At 45.3% G+C, this 15,433-nt stretch overlaps 1 protein-coding gene across 2 annotated transcripts in view; it reads left to right on the top strand.

Moving 5' to 3' along the window:
* The window catches only part of LOC119958182 (receptor tyrosine-protein kinase erbB-4-like), a 182,972-nt gene that overhangs the window by 114,483 nt on the left and 53,056 nt on the right, over positions 1–15,433 (top strand). For both annotated transcript variants that reach the window (XM_038786532.1, XM_038786533.1), the window contains exons 3-8: positions 704–890; positions 4,160–4,294; positions 7,209–7,274; positions 8,868–8,989; positions 10,064–10,205; positions 11,378–11,491. In XM_038786532.1, the coding sequence (XP_038642460.1) occupies positions 704–890; positions 4,160–4,294; positions 7,209–7,274; positions 8,868–8,989; positions 10,064–10,205; positions 11,378–11,491 (766 nt within the window). The remainder of the gene's footprint in view (positions 1–703; positions 891–4,159; positions 4,295–7,208; positions 7,275–8,867; positions 8,990–10,063; positions 10,206–11,377; positions 11,492–15,433) is intronic.

Raw genomic sequence — 15,433 nt, 5'->3', positions numbered from 1 at the left:
CTTGTAGATGGTACACACGGCTGCCACTGTGAGTCGGTGATGGAGGGAGTGAATGTTTGTGGATGGGGTGCCAATGAAGCGGGGCTGCTTTGTCCTGGATGGCATTGAGCTCCTTGAGTGTTGTTGGAGCTGCGCTCATCCAGGAAAGTGGAGAGTATTCCATCACACTCCTGACTTGTAGATGGTGGACAGGCTTTGGGGGGGGTCAGGAGGTGAGTTACTCTCCACAGGATTCCCAGCCTCTGACCTGCTCTTGTAGCCAGTGTATTAATATGGCCGGGTCCAGTTTAGTTTCTCGTCAATGGTAACCCCCAGGATGTTGATAAGTATTGAACTGCCGGGCAGCACGGTGGCCTAGTGGTTAGCACAACCGCCTCACGGCGCTGAGGTCCCAGGTTCGATCCCGGCTCTGGGTCACTGTCCATGTGGAGTTTGCACATTCTCCCCGTGTCTGTGTGGGTTTCGCCCCCACAACCCAAAAATGTGCAGAGTAGGTGGATTGGCCACGCAATTTAGCCCCTTAATTGGAAAAAAATAATTGGGTAATCTAAAAAATTAAAAAAAAAAAAATTTAAAAAAAAGTATTGAACTGCCAATTTAGCCAATGGGCACTGAATTTCTCTTTTGAAATGCAAGATTTCTGTTGGTGTGTGATGGTTGCCCCCTTTATGCTGATGTTATTTTGCTTTCTCTTCCTGCACAGTCGATCCGGGAGGTGACTGGTTACTTGCTGGTGGCCCTCAATCAGTTTGAGTACCTTCCTTTAGAAAACCTACGAATTATCCGTGGCACAACGCTCTATGATGACAAATACGCACTCTCTGTCATTCTTAATTATCGAAAGGATGGAGTTCACGGGCTGAAGCAGCTTGGATTTAAGCAGCTAACAGGTAGGATTGTAGAAATGCAGGGTGGATGGAGGGTCGAGAGGAGCTTTTGGGGGAATAAGTGAGTGCATGCACAGAGGGCAAGACATTTTCAGCACTCAACCAAGGACTTTTGATGCCGATGCAAACATTGTGACTTTCCTCCTGTTGTCTTGGGGTAAAGTCCCACAGGCAGCTGTAGCCTGCAAATATTAACATGAACAAGAGCGTTGGCAAGTCTTTCAACCATAGGGAGCTGAGCCCAATCTCGTCCTATCGTGAGATCTAGATTAATATCCTGCTCCCAAACCTGAACTAGTGAATCAAATGAAATTGAGGAGACGGTGTTGATTTTTCAGACCTGAAGCCGATTACCTTGCTAATTAAGCAGGCAGAAAAAAATACTTTCTGTTTTGTACCTAAAATCTCTCTTTGTGCTTCCCTCCAGCTCGCTCCAATTCTGTTAAATTCATGGGTTTGCATGATCCTTGACAGGTGTAATTAAAAGATTTATTTGTTGTGACTTTTGCAATGAGTCAGTGAGAAACGCGTAGTTTCTGTCAAACCAGATTTGCAGCCGGGGAACAGGACTGAAGCCAAATTTCATAAAAGGAAGCAAACAGGACCCGCATGGTGAAAGCTAGCTAGCAGAGAGCTACCCTGAAGCTTTTCTTCATCTCCCTCACTCGCCCCGCCTCTTCTTAACAAGATATTGCTTCACACTAGAGGTTGCTTGCACAGGTGCCAGGAACCCTTCCAGTACCTGATCTAAATGGTGCTTTCTCAAGATGGAACTCAGATAATGTGTCAGTGGGCTGTTCAACTGTAGAGGCATCATGGTTGAGTCTGATTCTATTCTCATCTGATGCCCACACATATGCCCTTGGCAGTCGAGATGTGCTGAATAGTGAGAGCCCAAGCTGATTTTCCTCTTCCTCGTCGAGGGGCTAATTCTAAAGCCCCAGTTGGTAGACAGCTTGATATATGCACTCACAGCAAAGACCAGAAATTGAATCTGGAAATGTTCTGGTCTATATGACGTTGTGCTGCATATCGGGCCATTGAGGGACCTCACCGTAAGTCTTGTTGCAGTGTGAAGGTTTTGAATTGCCCTGCCGTCCAAGCTCACCATTAACGTCCTATTTACCAATGTTCCCTTCCAGTGGAAATGGCTCACTAATCGATGTGGGTCCTGTAACTCCCCTGGCATCCTGGTCACATTGCAGGGCAAATTTAGCAACAGTCAGGAGAGTGTTTGTGGATAAATGAGACTTTAAAGCAACTGCGGACGACAACAACTTTAATTTATATTGTGCTTTTAATGGAGTAAAACATTCCAGGCACTTCACAGGACTATTGTCCAACAAAACATGACACCTGAGCCATATAAGATGATATTCAGTCAGATCGAAAAGCTTGGTTTTAAGGGGTATCTTAAAGGAGGAGAGAGGTGTTGTGGAGGAGCGGTTTAGAGAGGGAATTCCAGACCTTAGGGCCTATGCAACCAAAGGCACAGCCACCAATGGTGGAAGGATTCAGTCAAGGATGTGCAAGAGGCCAGAATTAGAGGGAGGGTTGCAGGATGAAAGTAAGCTGTTGGCCTGTTTAGGTGAGAGAGTAGCCTATCTGTGCTCTGAATCAGAAAGATGGGCCCCAAGCAACGTGCCAACAGCTGGTCAACTTTACCATCACTGGCACTTTTAGTCAGAAATACTTAGTGAAACTCCTACACAGCAAGCTATACACTGTCGCCCTCAGTGTTACCAGTGTGTAGCTATTCACACCACAGCAGCCAACGTTGTCCTCTATGCGGACCATAGATCATCATTAAAAGCCTTTGTGGACCACAACGCATGCAAAACGTTTTAAACATTATTTTTTAAAATACATTTAGAGTACCCAATTAATTTTTTCCAACTAAGGGGCAATTTAGCGTGGCCAATCCATCTAGCCTGCACATCTTTGGGTTGTGGGGGCGAAACCCACGCAAACATGGGCAGAATGTGCAAACTCCACACACAGTTGGCTATCGTGACCCAGAGCCGGGATCGAACCTGGGACCTCAGCGGCGTGGGGCAGCAATGCTAACCACTGCACCACCGTGCTGCCCCTAAACATTATTTTTAACATAGCTGATGGGAAATCAAACTTATATATCAACGGATATTAAAAATGCAGCTGTTTCTCCTAATTTATGATGCACACTCACAAATACATTGCGGACTATATTACACAGGAATGTTTGTGAAGCAAATTACATTACAAAAATAATGTAACATTAACTTTGATACAACGTATGTATAATTTTTTTCCACTAGAGTATTCTTGTAGACCGGACCACAGGTTGGGAACCACTAGACTGCAAAAGAGGAGTTACATTTGTTTTCTTTTACCTTCTCCCTAGAAAGAGCCTTTATCCCAGATTGCCCCCCCCCCCCCCCCCCCCCCCCCCCCAATAGTGTTGACCGGCTCCTGTGCCATTCACCTGCTGACACATTGTGGAATTACAAAGATCCCTACTTAAAAGATTAAGGCAAAAAGGACCATATTAATGCAAGTGATGAGTAATCGTATTTAACAGTCTGGTTCTTAAGAGTGTTTGAACCAACGTAGTGACAGACATTGATAAATATTCCTCTCAACTCTCCCTCCTTATAGGGCTGGGCTTCCCTTGGCTTTTAATGCCACCAATTGTTGGCTATCATGCAGCTTCTGTACATGTCTTTAAGGCAGAGATAGATAGGTTCTTGATTGATAAGGGGATCAGGGGTTATGGAGAGAAGGCAGGAGAATGGGGATGAGAAAATATCAGCCATGATTGAATGGCGGAGCAGACCCGATGGGCCAAGTGGTCTAATTCTGCTCCTATGTCTTATGGTCTTATGTTGGAATAAATGACGTTCTTATACCAGAGAACAGAGTATTCGAGGAAGAACGAGTTATATTTATGATTTTGGGGTATTTGAAAAGATTTGTTGTTTGATTCAAAAGATCAATGATTGAACGATTTGTAGTATTTCAAATTGATTTTTTTTTTTAGACAGCATCCATGGTTTTTATAAACCTTTAGCTACCTGTAATATTTTACGGTCAATGTTTGAGATGTTCCTGTGTTGGCACTCCCTCTCGATGTTAACACTTTTCCCCCTGTATTTGTCCCAAATAAAATTGTGAACATTTGATTGAATGCTCTTGTTCCCATCCTTTCTCATTCCTGGATTTACACTTTTTGATGGCGAGTTAATTGTTTTCCTGCTAAACCTTCTCTCCTTGTCTGTTCGTGTGTTGTGTAGAGATTCTGGCAGGAGGCGTTTATTTGGAAAGCAACAATTTCCTGTGTCACACACAGACCATCAACTGGGCTGACATCCTTCATAATCCAAAAGAGAGAATGGACTTCAATGAGACAAAGGATGCTGTAAAAGGCTGTGAGTATAACAGACAATTAGTTGGGGTCACATAGTTTTTGGAATCTATGCTTTCATAAATTTTACACAGGAAGTTAGTCTTTTTTATTAAAAGCAAAGGCCTTAACGTTCCAAATGTCAAACTCTGTCTCATAAACCTTCTGACTCCTTGTGCACCAATTCTCCTCCTGTTAGCTCCCTTCCTTTCCTAAGCTATTGATTCTTTCATAGAATTTACAGTGCAGAAGGAGACCATTGGGCCCATCGAGTCTGCACCGGCTCTTGGAAAGAGCACCCTATCCGAGGTCAACACCGCCACCCTATCCCCTATCCCCAGTTCCCAGTAACCCCACCCAACACTAAGGGCAATTATGGAAACTAAGGGCAATTTAGCATGGCCAATCCACCTAACCTGCACATCTTTGGACTGTGGGACGAAACCGGAGCATCCGGAGGAAACCCACGCACACACGGGGAGGATGTGCAGACTCCGCACAGACAGTGACCCAGCCGGGAATCGAACCTGGGACCCTGGAGCTGTGAAGCAATTGTGCTATCCACAATGCTACTGTGCTGCCGTGATTCTGGCTGATGTACACTTCCATCTGCATTATGCCCTCTGGTACTTTGCCTAAGTGGCCATTCGTCATGCGTGAATCTCGATCAAAGGCTGTCTTCTTCAACTCTGGAGCATTACAGAAGAACCTGATTCTATCTTCACCTACTGCACTCTGTTACGACACCCTGGGCAAGTGTGCAGTCAATTCCAGCTCCAATTACCCCAGAGTCCCAACACCAGTGAATTGACCAAAACAATCGTATAAAATTTGCAGAATCTTCACTGCTCAAAAAGTTATAGCCACCAGGTTTGTAAATTGAACACAATAACTGTTTATTTATAACAGAAACAAAGTTGATGGAATAATGACCAGCTAATCTACTCATCCACCTTTTACTGTCCCATCCTCTACCCAAACACACACAAGACGACACACACAGGGGAGCGGGTGTGAGGAGAAAGGGTGAAAGTAATAAAGGGATTGAAATTATATAAAAGATGAGTGTTCTTGCTTCCGTTGTTGAAGTCATTGCAGCAGGTTGTTCTCCCAGGGTGCTTGGGGATCGAAGCTACCAGTACAGTGTTAGAGATAGTCTTCTTGCAGTGGCATTCAGTCAGTACTCCCAGACAATAGGATTTCCTCTGGAGAGGCGCTTTAACTTTTATCAACCTGGGCCTTCATTCAAGGGAACAGCCCCAGGCCTGTTCAATTCTTATTGTTTTTCAACTCCACCAGAATGACCTACAGCCTCTCTGAGATAAAAACAGAGTTCCCCACACGGGATTTTAAAAGGGTTTTACCGACCACCCCTCCGCATGTTTTTTGGCGGGGAAGGCGGCCCACCTGTGGGATCTACCAGTCACGCTGTTGTCAATGGGAAACCCGTGCGCCAGCGTAGGACCGGAATTTCCCACCTGCGTGAACAGCCTAGAATATTTCAAAACTTGTAATAAGCACCTGTGTGGAAACTAATCTCCTCAAGAAAAGGAAGAGTCCATAAATCTAATTAGTTTTAAACTCATTAAAAACTCACATCCTTTAAAAAGCACCTGGATGAGCACTTGGCACGTCATAACATTCAAGGCTATGGGCCAAGTGCTGGCAAATGGGATGAGGTGGGCAGGTCAGGTGTTTTCATCCGTCAGTGCAGACTTGAAGGGCCTCTTCTGCACTGTATTATTCTGTGATTCTGATTAATTGGGATTTTAAAAAATCTTGCTATTAATCTTTTTAGTTCAACAAGGTAGGAATTTTGTATCGGATATAAAATTGGGAACACCACCACCTAGAGGTTCCCCTCCAATCACTCACCATCCTGACTTGGAAATATATGTGCCATTTTGTCACTGTCGCTAGGTCTAAATCCTGGCACTCCCTCCTGACAGCACTGTGGGTGTACCTACACCACATGGACTAACGGTTTGAGAAGGCAGCTCACCACCATCTTCTCGAGGACAATTAGCAATGGAAATAAATGGTGGCCTAGCCAGCGACGTCCACATCTAGTAAATGAATTTTAAACAATTGTTGAAATAAGCAGTCAGCTCCTGGGCGCAGGTGAACATGTCTTTTGCCACCTGAAGAGATTGGATGGAATGTGTTTTAAGGCGGGAGTCTCATTGACTTTTACTAACTTCTCTCTTTCAATCTTTCCCTCCCCCTGACATACGCTCAAAGGATGAGCCTTTCCCCAGACCTGGAAAACATCCAATTCCTGTTGGGCCTCTGTCATAAGGTTCTTAAGTAATCTGATTGCAGGGGTAAAACCTGAGCTAAGTGAGGTTTGTGAGTACAACCCTGTGCCTTAGCTCCCTTGTTTGTCCAGGATTGCGAAATATCACTAAGATAATGATGGAAGAGAAAGGCTATCAATCCATCTTAATTCATCCATCCAGAATTCCCCATTTCAACCTACAGTTGTTTCTTGCATGACTCCTGGGGTTTTGCCTCTACTCTTCTCCCTGGTCGCTTATTCCATATACTAATGACTTTTCATGTGCAGAAGGATTTCCTGATCTCGGTCTGAAAATGGTCTTTTACAACGTTGAGCTCTGTATCCGCTTGCCCCACTTCTCTCAATTTAAGGATTTAAAGTTGTTTTCCTAAGTTGATCTCCAGCTCCATCCACCTAACCTGATATTGGCAGACCCCACAGCTAGTCACAAAGCCTGGGTATAAGTTCCAACACAGGCATGATGGGTTGAATGGCCTCATCTTGTGCTGAAAGGTGCAATGATTCTGTTTTAGCCTGTATTTTTTACAGACCAATGCTAGAGGGCCCAGAATTAAAGGCAATTACTTCTATATGCTATCAGTTTAGTTCATTCAAGTGTATCGGTGTTGTGATAGGGAGACCTCTCTCCTTTTTTTTTCAGGTGCCAAGTGTCATGCATCTTGTAATGGACATTGCTGGGGCCCTGGAGAGGGTGACTGTCAGACTTGTAAGTATACTGTCTGTTACTACTGAACATGTTGTTATAATATATATGGCGTTAGATCACAGATCAGTTCGGATCTCATTGAATGGCAGAACAGGCTCAAGGGCCTACTCCTGTTCCTACTGCCGCTAGGTACTAATCAAGTACAGAAAATGGACAGATCAAGGTACAGTCCCCTCTGTGTTAGGCTGAAGACAGCTGAGCATTACAGGAAGAATTCGAACAGAAGTTTGCACCATAGCAACTCCAATCAATTATAGCATACGTTTCTCAAACATGTGAATGTATTCTGGCAGTAGCCAGACTTAACGGACGAATAGAATACAAGTATGAAGGGATGAGGAAAACATTTGTGGTAATTAAAAGAAACACGATCGCACATGTTGGAGGTTGCCAGCGCCCCTTGCTTTCTGGTGCTCATTCATTCACATAACTCATTCCAAATATAAGTATTCTGAAAGGCAAACCAAATTAGTTACAGATGATTAGAAATTAGTGTCAACTTGGCTCTGCGCTGGGTCTGAAAGTTGTGGTTTTCAAGCCTCATTCCAAGATTTGAGTGCATACTGTAGGCTGATTCTTGAATGAAATGCTGTATTGTCAGAGGTGTTATTTTTGGATTGGTTAAGCTGAAGCCCCCATCTGCCTGTTCAGGTAGCCGCAAAATATCTAATTGGCACTGGGACATTGAGATGTTCCGGGGATCTGATAAATGCAAATTTATTTTTAGCGGGTCGAACTGGTGAGTTTAGGCACTCCTGTCCACGCCACCATTTGGAATACGAATATCAGAATGTTATCTCGGCCGTTTAGGACTGGAATGAGGAGAAATGTCTTCACTCAAAGGGCTGTCAATCTTTGGAATTCTGAACCCCAGAGGGTTAGAACATAGAACATAGAACAAGTTGTGGATGATCCATCGTTGAGCTGTTCAGGACTGAGATTTTTAGATTTTTGACACTAAAGGAGTCAAAGGATTATGGGAGTAGGGGAGGTTAAAGTGGAATTCAGGTAGAAGATTAGCCGTGATTTTATTGAAGGGTGGAGCAGGCTGAAGGAGCTGAATGTCCTCCTCCAATTTCTTAGGTTCTTATGAAATCGTCCCCTTGTGTGAGGTATTGGCGGGTACCTGACCCCTGTAGAAGGTTGGATGAATCAATAAGGGGCAACACGGTGGCACAGTGGTTAGCACTGCTGTCTCACAGCACCAGGGACCCAGGTTCAATTCTGGCCTTGGGTCACTGTCTGTGTGGAGTTTGCATGTTCTCCCCGAGTCTGCATGGGTTTCCTCCGGTTTCCTCCCACAGTCCAAAGATGTGCAGGTTAAGTGGGGTTATTGGGTTATGGGGATAGGGTGGGGGAGTAGGCCTAGGTAAGGCGCTCTTTCAGAGGGTCGGTGCAGACTCAATGGGTCCAATGGCCTCCTTCTGCATTGTCGGGATTCTATGGAGGTAAAAAGGAAAGAAAGTGGGGCAGGAGTACAAAATAGCGGTAGTGATTCTGAGCTTCCTCCGACAGTTGGGATTGTCAACCTCGAGCATGAACCATATAACATGCTCTTTCCCACTCACTCCATTCTTTTTTTTCCCCTCACAGTGACTAAATCAGTGTGTGCTCCTCAGTGCAACGGCCGATGCTTTGGACAACACAACCCCAGCGAATGCTGCCACAGCCAGTGTGCTGGTGGATGTTCAGGGCCGAAAGATACCAACTGTTTCGTAAGTCTTGGAAAGGATTTTCCTTCAGCCAAGGGGTGACTAAATATGAATTCTAATACAGAAGCAGAATACTGGAAATTGGAAATGAAAGCAGAAGTCCTCAGAACACTGAGCAGATTAGGCCGCACCTGTGTACAGAGATACCGTTGAGGCCTATTTCTGCTTCTCTCTCTCTCTCTCTCGTGCTTTCTGACCTGCTGAGCACCTCCAGCATTTTTTTGTTTGTATTGTGTAAATTTTAACTACTTGATCAGGAGTGAGAACTGATCCTGGACCATTTTACTAGGAGGTGGCGATGTAGCCAAGAACGAGCAAATCGCTTGTTCCTTTCCTCTTCGGGTAGGAAGTGCTGTCTTACATTCAAAGCACTCATGTGACACACAACTAGTCAGAAATAACTCCCATCAGGAAAATAGCACTAAAACTGAGAGGTGGATGAGAGAAAGTATGATTGTAACCAGATTGTAACCGGGGCTGCTTTAGCTCACTGGGCTAAATCGCTGGCTTTTAAAGCAGACCAAGCAGGCCAGCAGCACGGTTCGATTCCCGTACCAGCCTCCCCGGACAGGTGCCGGAATGTGGCGACTAGGGGCTTTTCACAGTAACTTCATTGAAGCCTACTCGTGACAATAAGCGATTTTCATTTTTCATTTCATTTCATTTCAATTGATGTGGTGAACGTAAAAGAGTGGGACGAGCATTAGAGAGTGTCTATGCTCGGGACTAAATGTCTGGTGGTGACCAACTGGAATGAAAGTGGGAGAGTGCATTGGGAACGGAGAGACTGAGGATGATGGTGAGTTGCTGTGATGGAACTGACAGCCGGAGTGAATGAAATCCGAATCCAGCGAGGCAGGGAGTGAGAGGCAGAGAGTGAGAACAGTGTTGGGGACAGAAAGTGAGCAATGGGGATGGACAGAGTGTGAGACTCTGACAGATTGAGACAGGCTGAGAGACTGTGACTGCATGCAGGCGATTGCGATTAATAAGGGTTACAGTGTGCACGAGCGTCAGAGTGTGAAATGGTTATTCCGTTCGTCAGTTTGATTCTTACATGAGGGTATGTTCCCACAGGCATGCAGGCGTTTTAATGACAGCAATGCCTGTGTTCCAGTCTGTCCAAAGCCATTAATTTACAACAAACAGTCCTATCAGCTGGAGCGCAACCCAGATACCAAGTATATGTATGGAGCGTTCTGTGTGAAGAGCTGCCCTGGTAAGTGCACCTAGTTTTTAAATTGTTGATGTAAATTTGTTTTCCTTTCACTTCATTCTCCTGAACCATGGATTTGTCAGGTTTTGCTCATACGACACTGGGCAGTGTCTGTAACAAACCACTGGACTACCTATGGTAATGACCCCCTTTTCTGCTCCACCCCACCTCCAACTGGTGCCCATGCTGAGATCGGCTAACTCAACAGGCCAGGTGGGTGGAACCTGGAACCTTCCTGTTCTGAATGGCTCCAGGGTCTTAGACTCCCCCCCACCCAGTACACCCCCGCCCCAAGTAATGATGGCAATGTTAGAATAGGGTTTCACTTCTATTATGTTAAAGCTCATCACGTGGAGAGTCACGGGGAAATTTCAGATAATTATACAATGCGGACTGAGGCCATTTGGCCTTTTGTGCCTGTGATAGCTCTTTAAAAGAATTATCCAAATAGTCCACTCCACCATTATGTCCCCATTGCCCGCAAATCTTTTCTTCGAATTCCTTTTGAAAGTTGGATCTGTTTTTATCACCTTTTCAGGCAGGTATTCCAGACCGTAACGCTCTGTTTTAAAAAAAGAAAATCCTTGTTCGTTTGTCAATTATCCTAAATCTGGGTCCTCTGCTTATTGGCCCTCCCTGGTCAGGGGAAATCTCTGCAGCATTTCATGAATCTTGGGGCGTCATTTTAACTGTTGGCAATTTTGAATTAGCCCATTATACACGATTTAAATTTCTCTTTCCATCAAAAGCACTTAGACGGGCAGCACGGTGGCGCAGTGGTTAACATTGCTGCCTCACGGCACCGGGATCCCAGGTTCTATCCCGGCTCTGGATCACTGTCCGTGTGGAGTTTGCACATTCTCCCTGTGATTGCGTGGGTTTCGCTCCCACAACCCAAAGATGTGCAGGCTAGGTGGATTGGCCCCTTAATTGGAAAAAAATAATTGGTTAATCTAAATTTATTTTTAAAAAAGCACTTGGACAGAAAATCAGGAAGAGTGTATTATGGGTGGCCATTTTGATGTCACTCACCTTGTCCAAACTTAAAAATGACCCTACTGGCCAATCTGCTTTGCGGTGAACATTTTTCTTCCTGCTGGAAATCATTGCTGGTACTTTGAGGCAAGCGCTCATGGAATGTAACTGGAAGATTCACCCTGTCTTTTGTTCTGCAGCAAACTTTGTCGTCGATCAGAGTTCTTGTGTTCGCGCCTGTCCCAGCGACAAGATGGAGGTTGAGAAAAATGGTCTGAAAATGTGTGAGCCGTGCAACGGCCTCTGTCCGAAAGGTGAGCGGCAAAGTATGAGCAGTACAGGCCAGACCTCCTCCCTCGCCTGCGTACTTGGGCAACAGATACATTTTAAGTTACAACTGGGTGGGTGGAAATGTTTGTACCAGTTGGTAGCTGATTGGGATTCAAGTTCTGTCAACTTGAATTACATCCAGCCTGACTGCTGTGCTTTTTTAAAAATGCGGTTTGGAACTTGGAGATGGCGATAACTTGGAAATCCGGCAAGCGAGATAATCTTTGCCGGCTTGTTCGAACTACCTGCGGCGCAATCTCATATTGAGGGGCCCAACTTAAAACATGAGAGAAGTATTGATGTGACCATCAATTCACATGACACGTGGTTGGAAGTGAACAGTGGTTTTAATAGTCTTTCAACAGAGCCTGCCTGCGACGAGATGAACTGGCAGGCAGGCTCACGACTGCCAAGCTTTATACTTCCGGTTAGTGGGAGGGGCCATGGGCAGAGCCATGGGCGGAGCCAAGGGTGGAGCCCAGTACAAACTCCTCATCTCCCCCTATGGGCAGAGCCGCGCAACTGCTCGTATACCGAGCTTACATAGACACAGTACATCATATATAATAACATTGTGAATTACACGGACTGTGATTCACCACAAGTATAATTTTTTTTTATCCTTCTATTTATTCAGTTTTAGATCAAGTTGTTTAATTTACCTGGACATTTTAAAATGTGCATATAATTAACAAAAACAAACACCCAGCCCTTGTATTTGTGTACATCCTGTCAAACCTCTAGCTGCAGAAATAAAGGCAAATTGCCCTGTTGCCAATTAGCTGTGAGGGGTCTAGCAATAAAGAAGTACAGCCTTTGCCCAGAGGTTGCGGCAAGATCTTTTTTCCTTTTAAATTTGTGGTTTTTGAGGGACGCAGTAGCGAATTGCATTTTAAACAAACTATTATTGTGATGGGAATGATCTGTGGTTTTCTCACAAAACTGTAAAACAAAATCTGGTCATGCTGGAAATCTGAAGCAAAAGCGGAAAAGGCTAGAAATGGTTAGCAGAGTTTATGTTTCAGGTGTGGAGCCTTCACCAGAACTCTCTTCTTCCCAAATCCCGAACACATGAATAATGCTGGTTTAAGGAATTTTATGCTGATTGATAGCGAGCCATCAGTCACGGAGCAGGGTCCTCCTGCTCTTCTGACACACTGGAGAAAGAATATCTATCAATAAGTGCCTATGGCTTCAGGATGTTCCACCCAATTACATTACTTTTCAGGTGTAGTTGCTGCTCTTATGTAGGCAAATGCAGCGCTTGATTTGTGTGCATGGAGGATCCACAAACAGCAATTGAAGGAATCACTGATAAGCTTATTTTTGATGATTGAATGGGACTCCCTGGGCTTTATTTTGAAAAAAAAATTTTAAACGCATTTTATTCATACTTGTATCAAAGTAGGTTACAGCAAATAAACACCCCGGGAAACATTCTTCCCAACAATCAACTGTACAGTTTGTACAGATTTATCTCCTTTTTCACCCACCCCCCCACCCCCCTGCGACGAACAGCTCCTCAAACATGGTCACAAACACCCCCCACCTTTTCTCAAACTCCCCTGCTGAGCCCCTTAACTCAGACTTTATCTTCTCTAACCGCAGGAAGTCATACAGGTCACCCAACCGTGCTGCTACCCCCAGTGGCGATGCCGACCGCCACTCCAGCAAAATTAATCGCCGTGCAATCAGAGAGCCGAAGGCCAGGACTTCGACCTTCCTCCTCTCCATGAGCTCCAGCTTCTCTGAAAACCCCAAATAACGCTACCAAGGGGTCCGGGTCCACTCCCTCCTCCACTATCCTAGCTAAGACCGCAAACACTCCCGCCCAGAATCTTCCCAATTTTTCATAACCCCAAAACATGTGTGCATGATTCGCTGGCCCCCGCCCACACCCATCTGCTACCCCCTGAAAGAACCCACTCATTCTCGCCCGAGTCATATGCACCCTGTGCTCCACCTTAAACTGTATCAGGCTCATCCTTGCACAAGAGGTCCCGTTTACCCTTCGCAGTGCCTCACTCCATACTCCCCAATTGATCTCCATTCCTAACTCCGCTTCCCATTTCTCCTTGATCTTCACCACCCGCTCGCCTCCCTGCTCTCCCAGCCACTTAGATATATCCCCAATTCTTCCCTCCCCCTCCACATCCGGAAGCAGCAGTCGCTCCAGCAGGGTGTATCCCGGCAATCTAGGGAACCCTTCCAGACCTTTCGTGCAAAGTCACTAACCTGTAGATACCTGAACTCTCTACCCCTCGGCAGCTCTACCCTCTCCCTTAGCTCCTCCAAACTGCCGAACCCTTCCTCCAAATACAAATCCCTCACCTTGACCAGCCCCACTTCCCTCCACCTCCTGTAGACACTATCCATCTCCCCCCCCCCCCCCCCCCCCCCCCCGGCTCAAACCCATGATTCTCGCACAGCAGCGTTAGCACCGACATCCCTTCCATCCTAAAATGCCTCCTCAGCAGATTCCATATCTTCATCATGGACTGCACCACTGGGCTCACTGAATACCTACTCGGAGCCATTGGCAATGCTGCCGCCACCATAGCCCTCAAACTAGACCCCTTACAAGATTCCTCCTCCATCCTGACCCACTCTACCCTTTCTCCTTCCCACCACCGCCGCACCTTGTCCACATTTGCCACCCAATAATAATGAAGCAAGTTTGGCAACGCCAACCCCTCCTGCTGCCTCTGCCTCTGTAGCAGGGTCCTGGGCTTTAAATAATGGCATGGGATCTTGAAAGTCCACTACAATGGGCTGATACGGGCCTCAATTTAATGACTCACCCAAAAGATGGCACCAGTGGTAGTGGAGAACCTTAATGCAGCAAAGTGTCTTCCCAGATTACAGGCTCAAACCTCGGGTGGGTACTCGAACTGACAACCACTGAATCAGATTTTAATCATATCAATATTCTTCGCATGTAATCAGTGGCAAGAATAATAGAGACACAGAGATTTTTTTATTGTGTAATAAAGTACACACAAAGGGACTAGACTTTGGAGTGACGGAGAGAAAGACTGCCAAAGGAACATTGAACGAAGAGGGACAGGTACCAGAGGGATTGATGCTAAATAACAGGGCTGGAGAGAATGTGAAGAAGATTGAAGTGAAGATTAAACTAGAAATGGTAACGGGGACGTAGAACAGCACGGAGGAGGAATCGACTAACTCGCCTCGAAGAGTGGATGACTAATTGGGCTGGTGGATAATCTGGGATTGGCGGAGACACCGACCTATTTTATGTCATTGTTATATCATTTACCTGCAGTGTGCCTGACTGTTCTGTTCACTTTAAGAACCTCAAGACGTTTTTTATTCGCCACAATGTTTTAAAGGCACTATATTAATGCAAGTTAATGTGTCACCTTCTGATATTTGGTGGAAACATCTCGAGTCACTTGTTTTCTGTTGAAAGATGTTATTAGGAGGTTTACATTTAACATGCCCAGTTACTGTGAAGCAGTAATCAGCCAAGAAAGTGGAACACTGAGTTATACTGCTAGATCAGGAGAGTGTAAGTCAGAGGGTCTTATGCTAAAATAGCAGTGCCCTGGTCAGATTTCACATTGAGTACTGTGCCCAGTTTTGACCAGTGAGACACGAGGGAAACATTCAAATCCTGAAGGCAGGACAGAGGACAACAATTCAACTGTTTCTCAGTGTGGAAGGATTGTGTTATTCGGGAGGAAGAATGAGTTTGTCAACCTCATTACAAAATAGTAAATTGTCTGGAGAAAATAAATACAGAACATTTCTTCAAACTAAACCATGATGGTGGGACAAGGGGATAGGGTGTCAAATTTGGTGTAATTGTGTAATGCCATGGGTTCAAACTGGCAAAAGGCAAATTTAGGGCTGATGTTCTTGGAGCAATCAATGTGCAGAGTTTAGTTTAGATAGTGGAGGCA

Source organism: Scyliorhinus canicula, chromosome 28, assembly GCF_902713615.1.
Source record: "Scyliorhinus canicula chromosome 28, sScyCan1.1, whole genome shotgun sequence".
Taxonomy (NCBI): Eukaryota; Metazoa; Chordata; class Chondrichthyes; order Carcharhiniformes; family Scyliorhinidae; genus Scyliorhinus; species Scyliorhinus canicula.
Note: the sequence above shows the minus strand (reverse complement) of the source record. Positions and strands in the feature narration are given on the sequence as shown.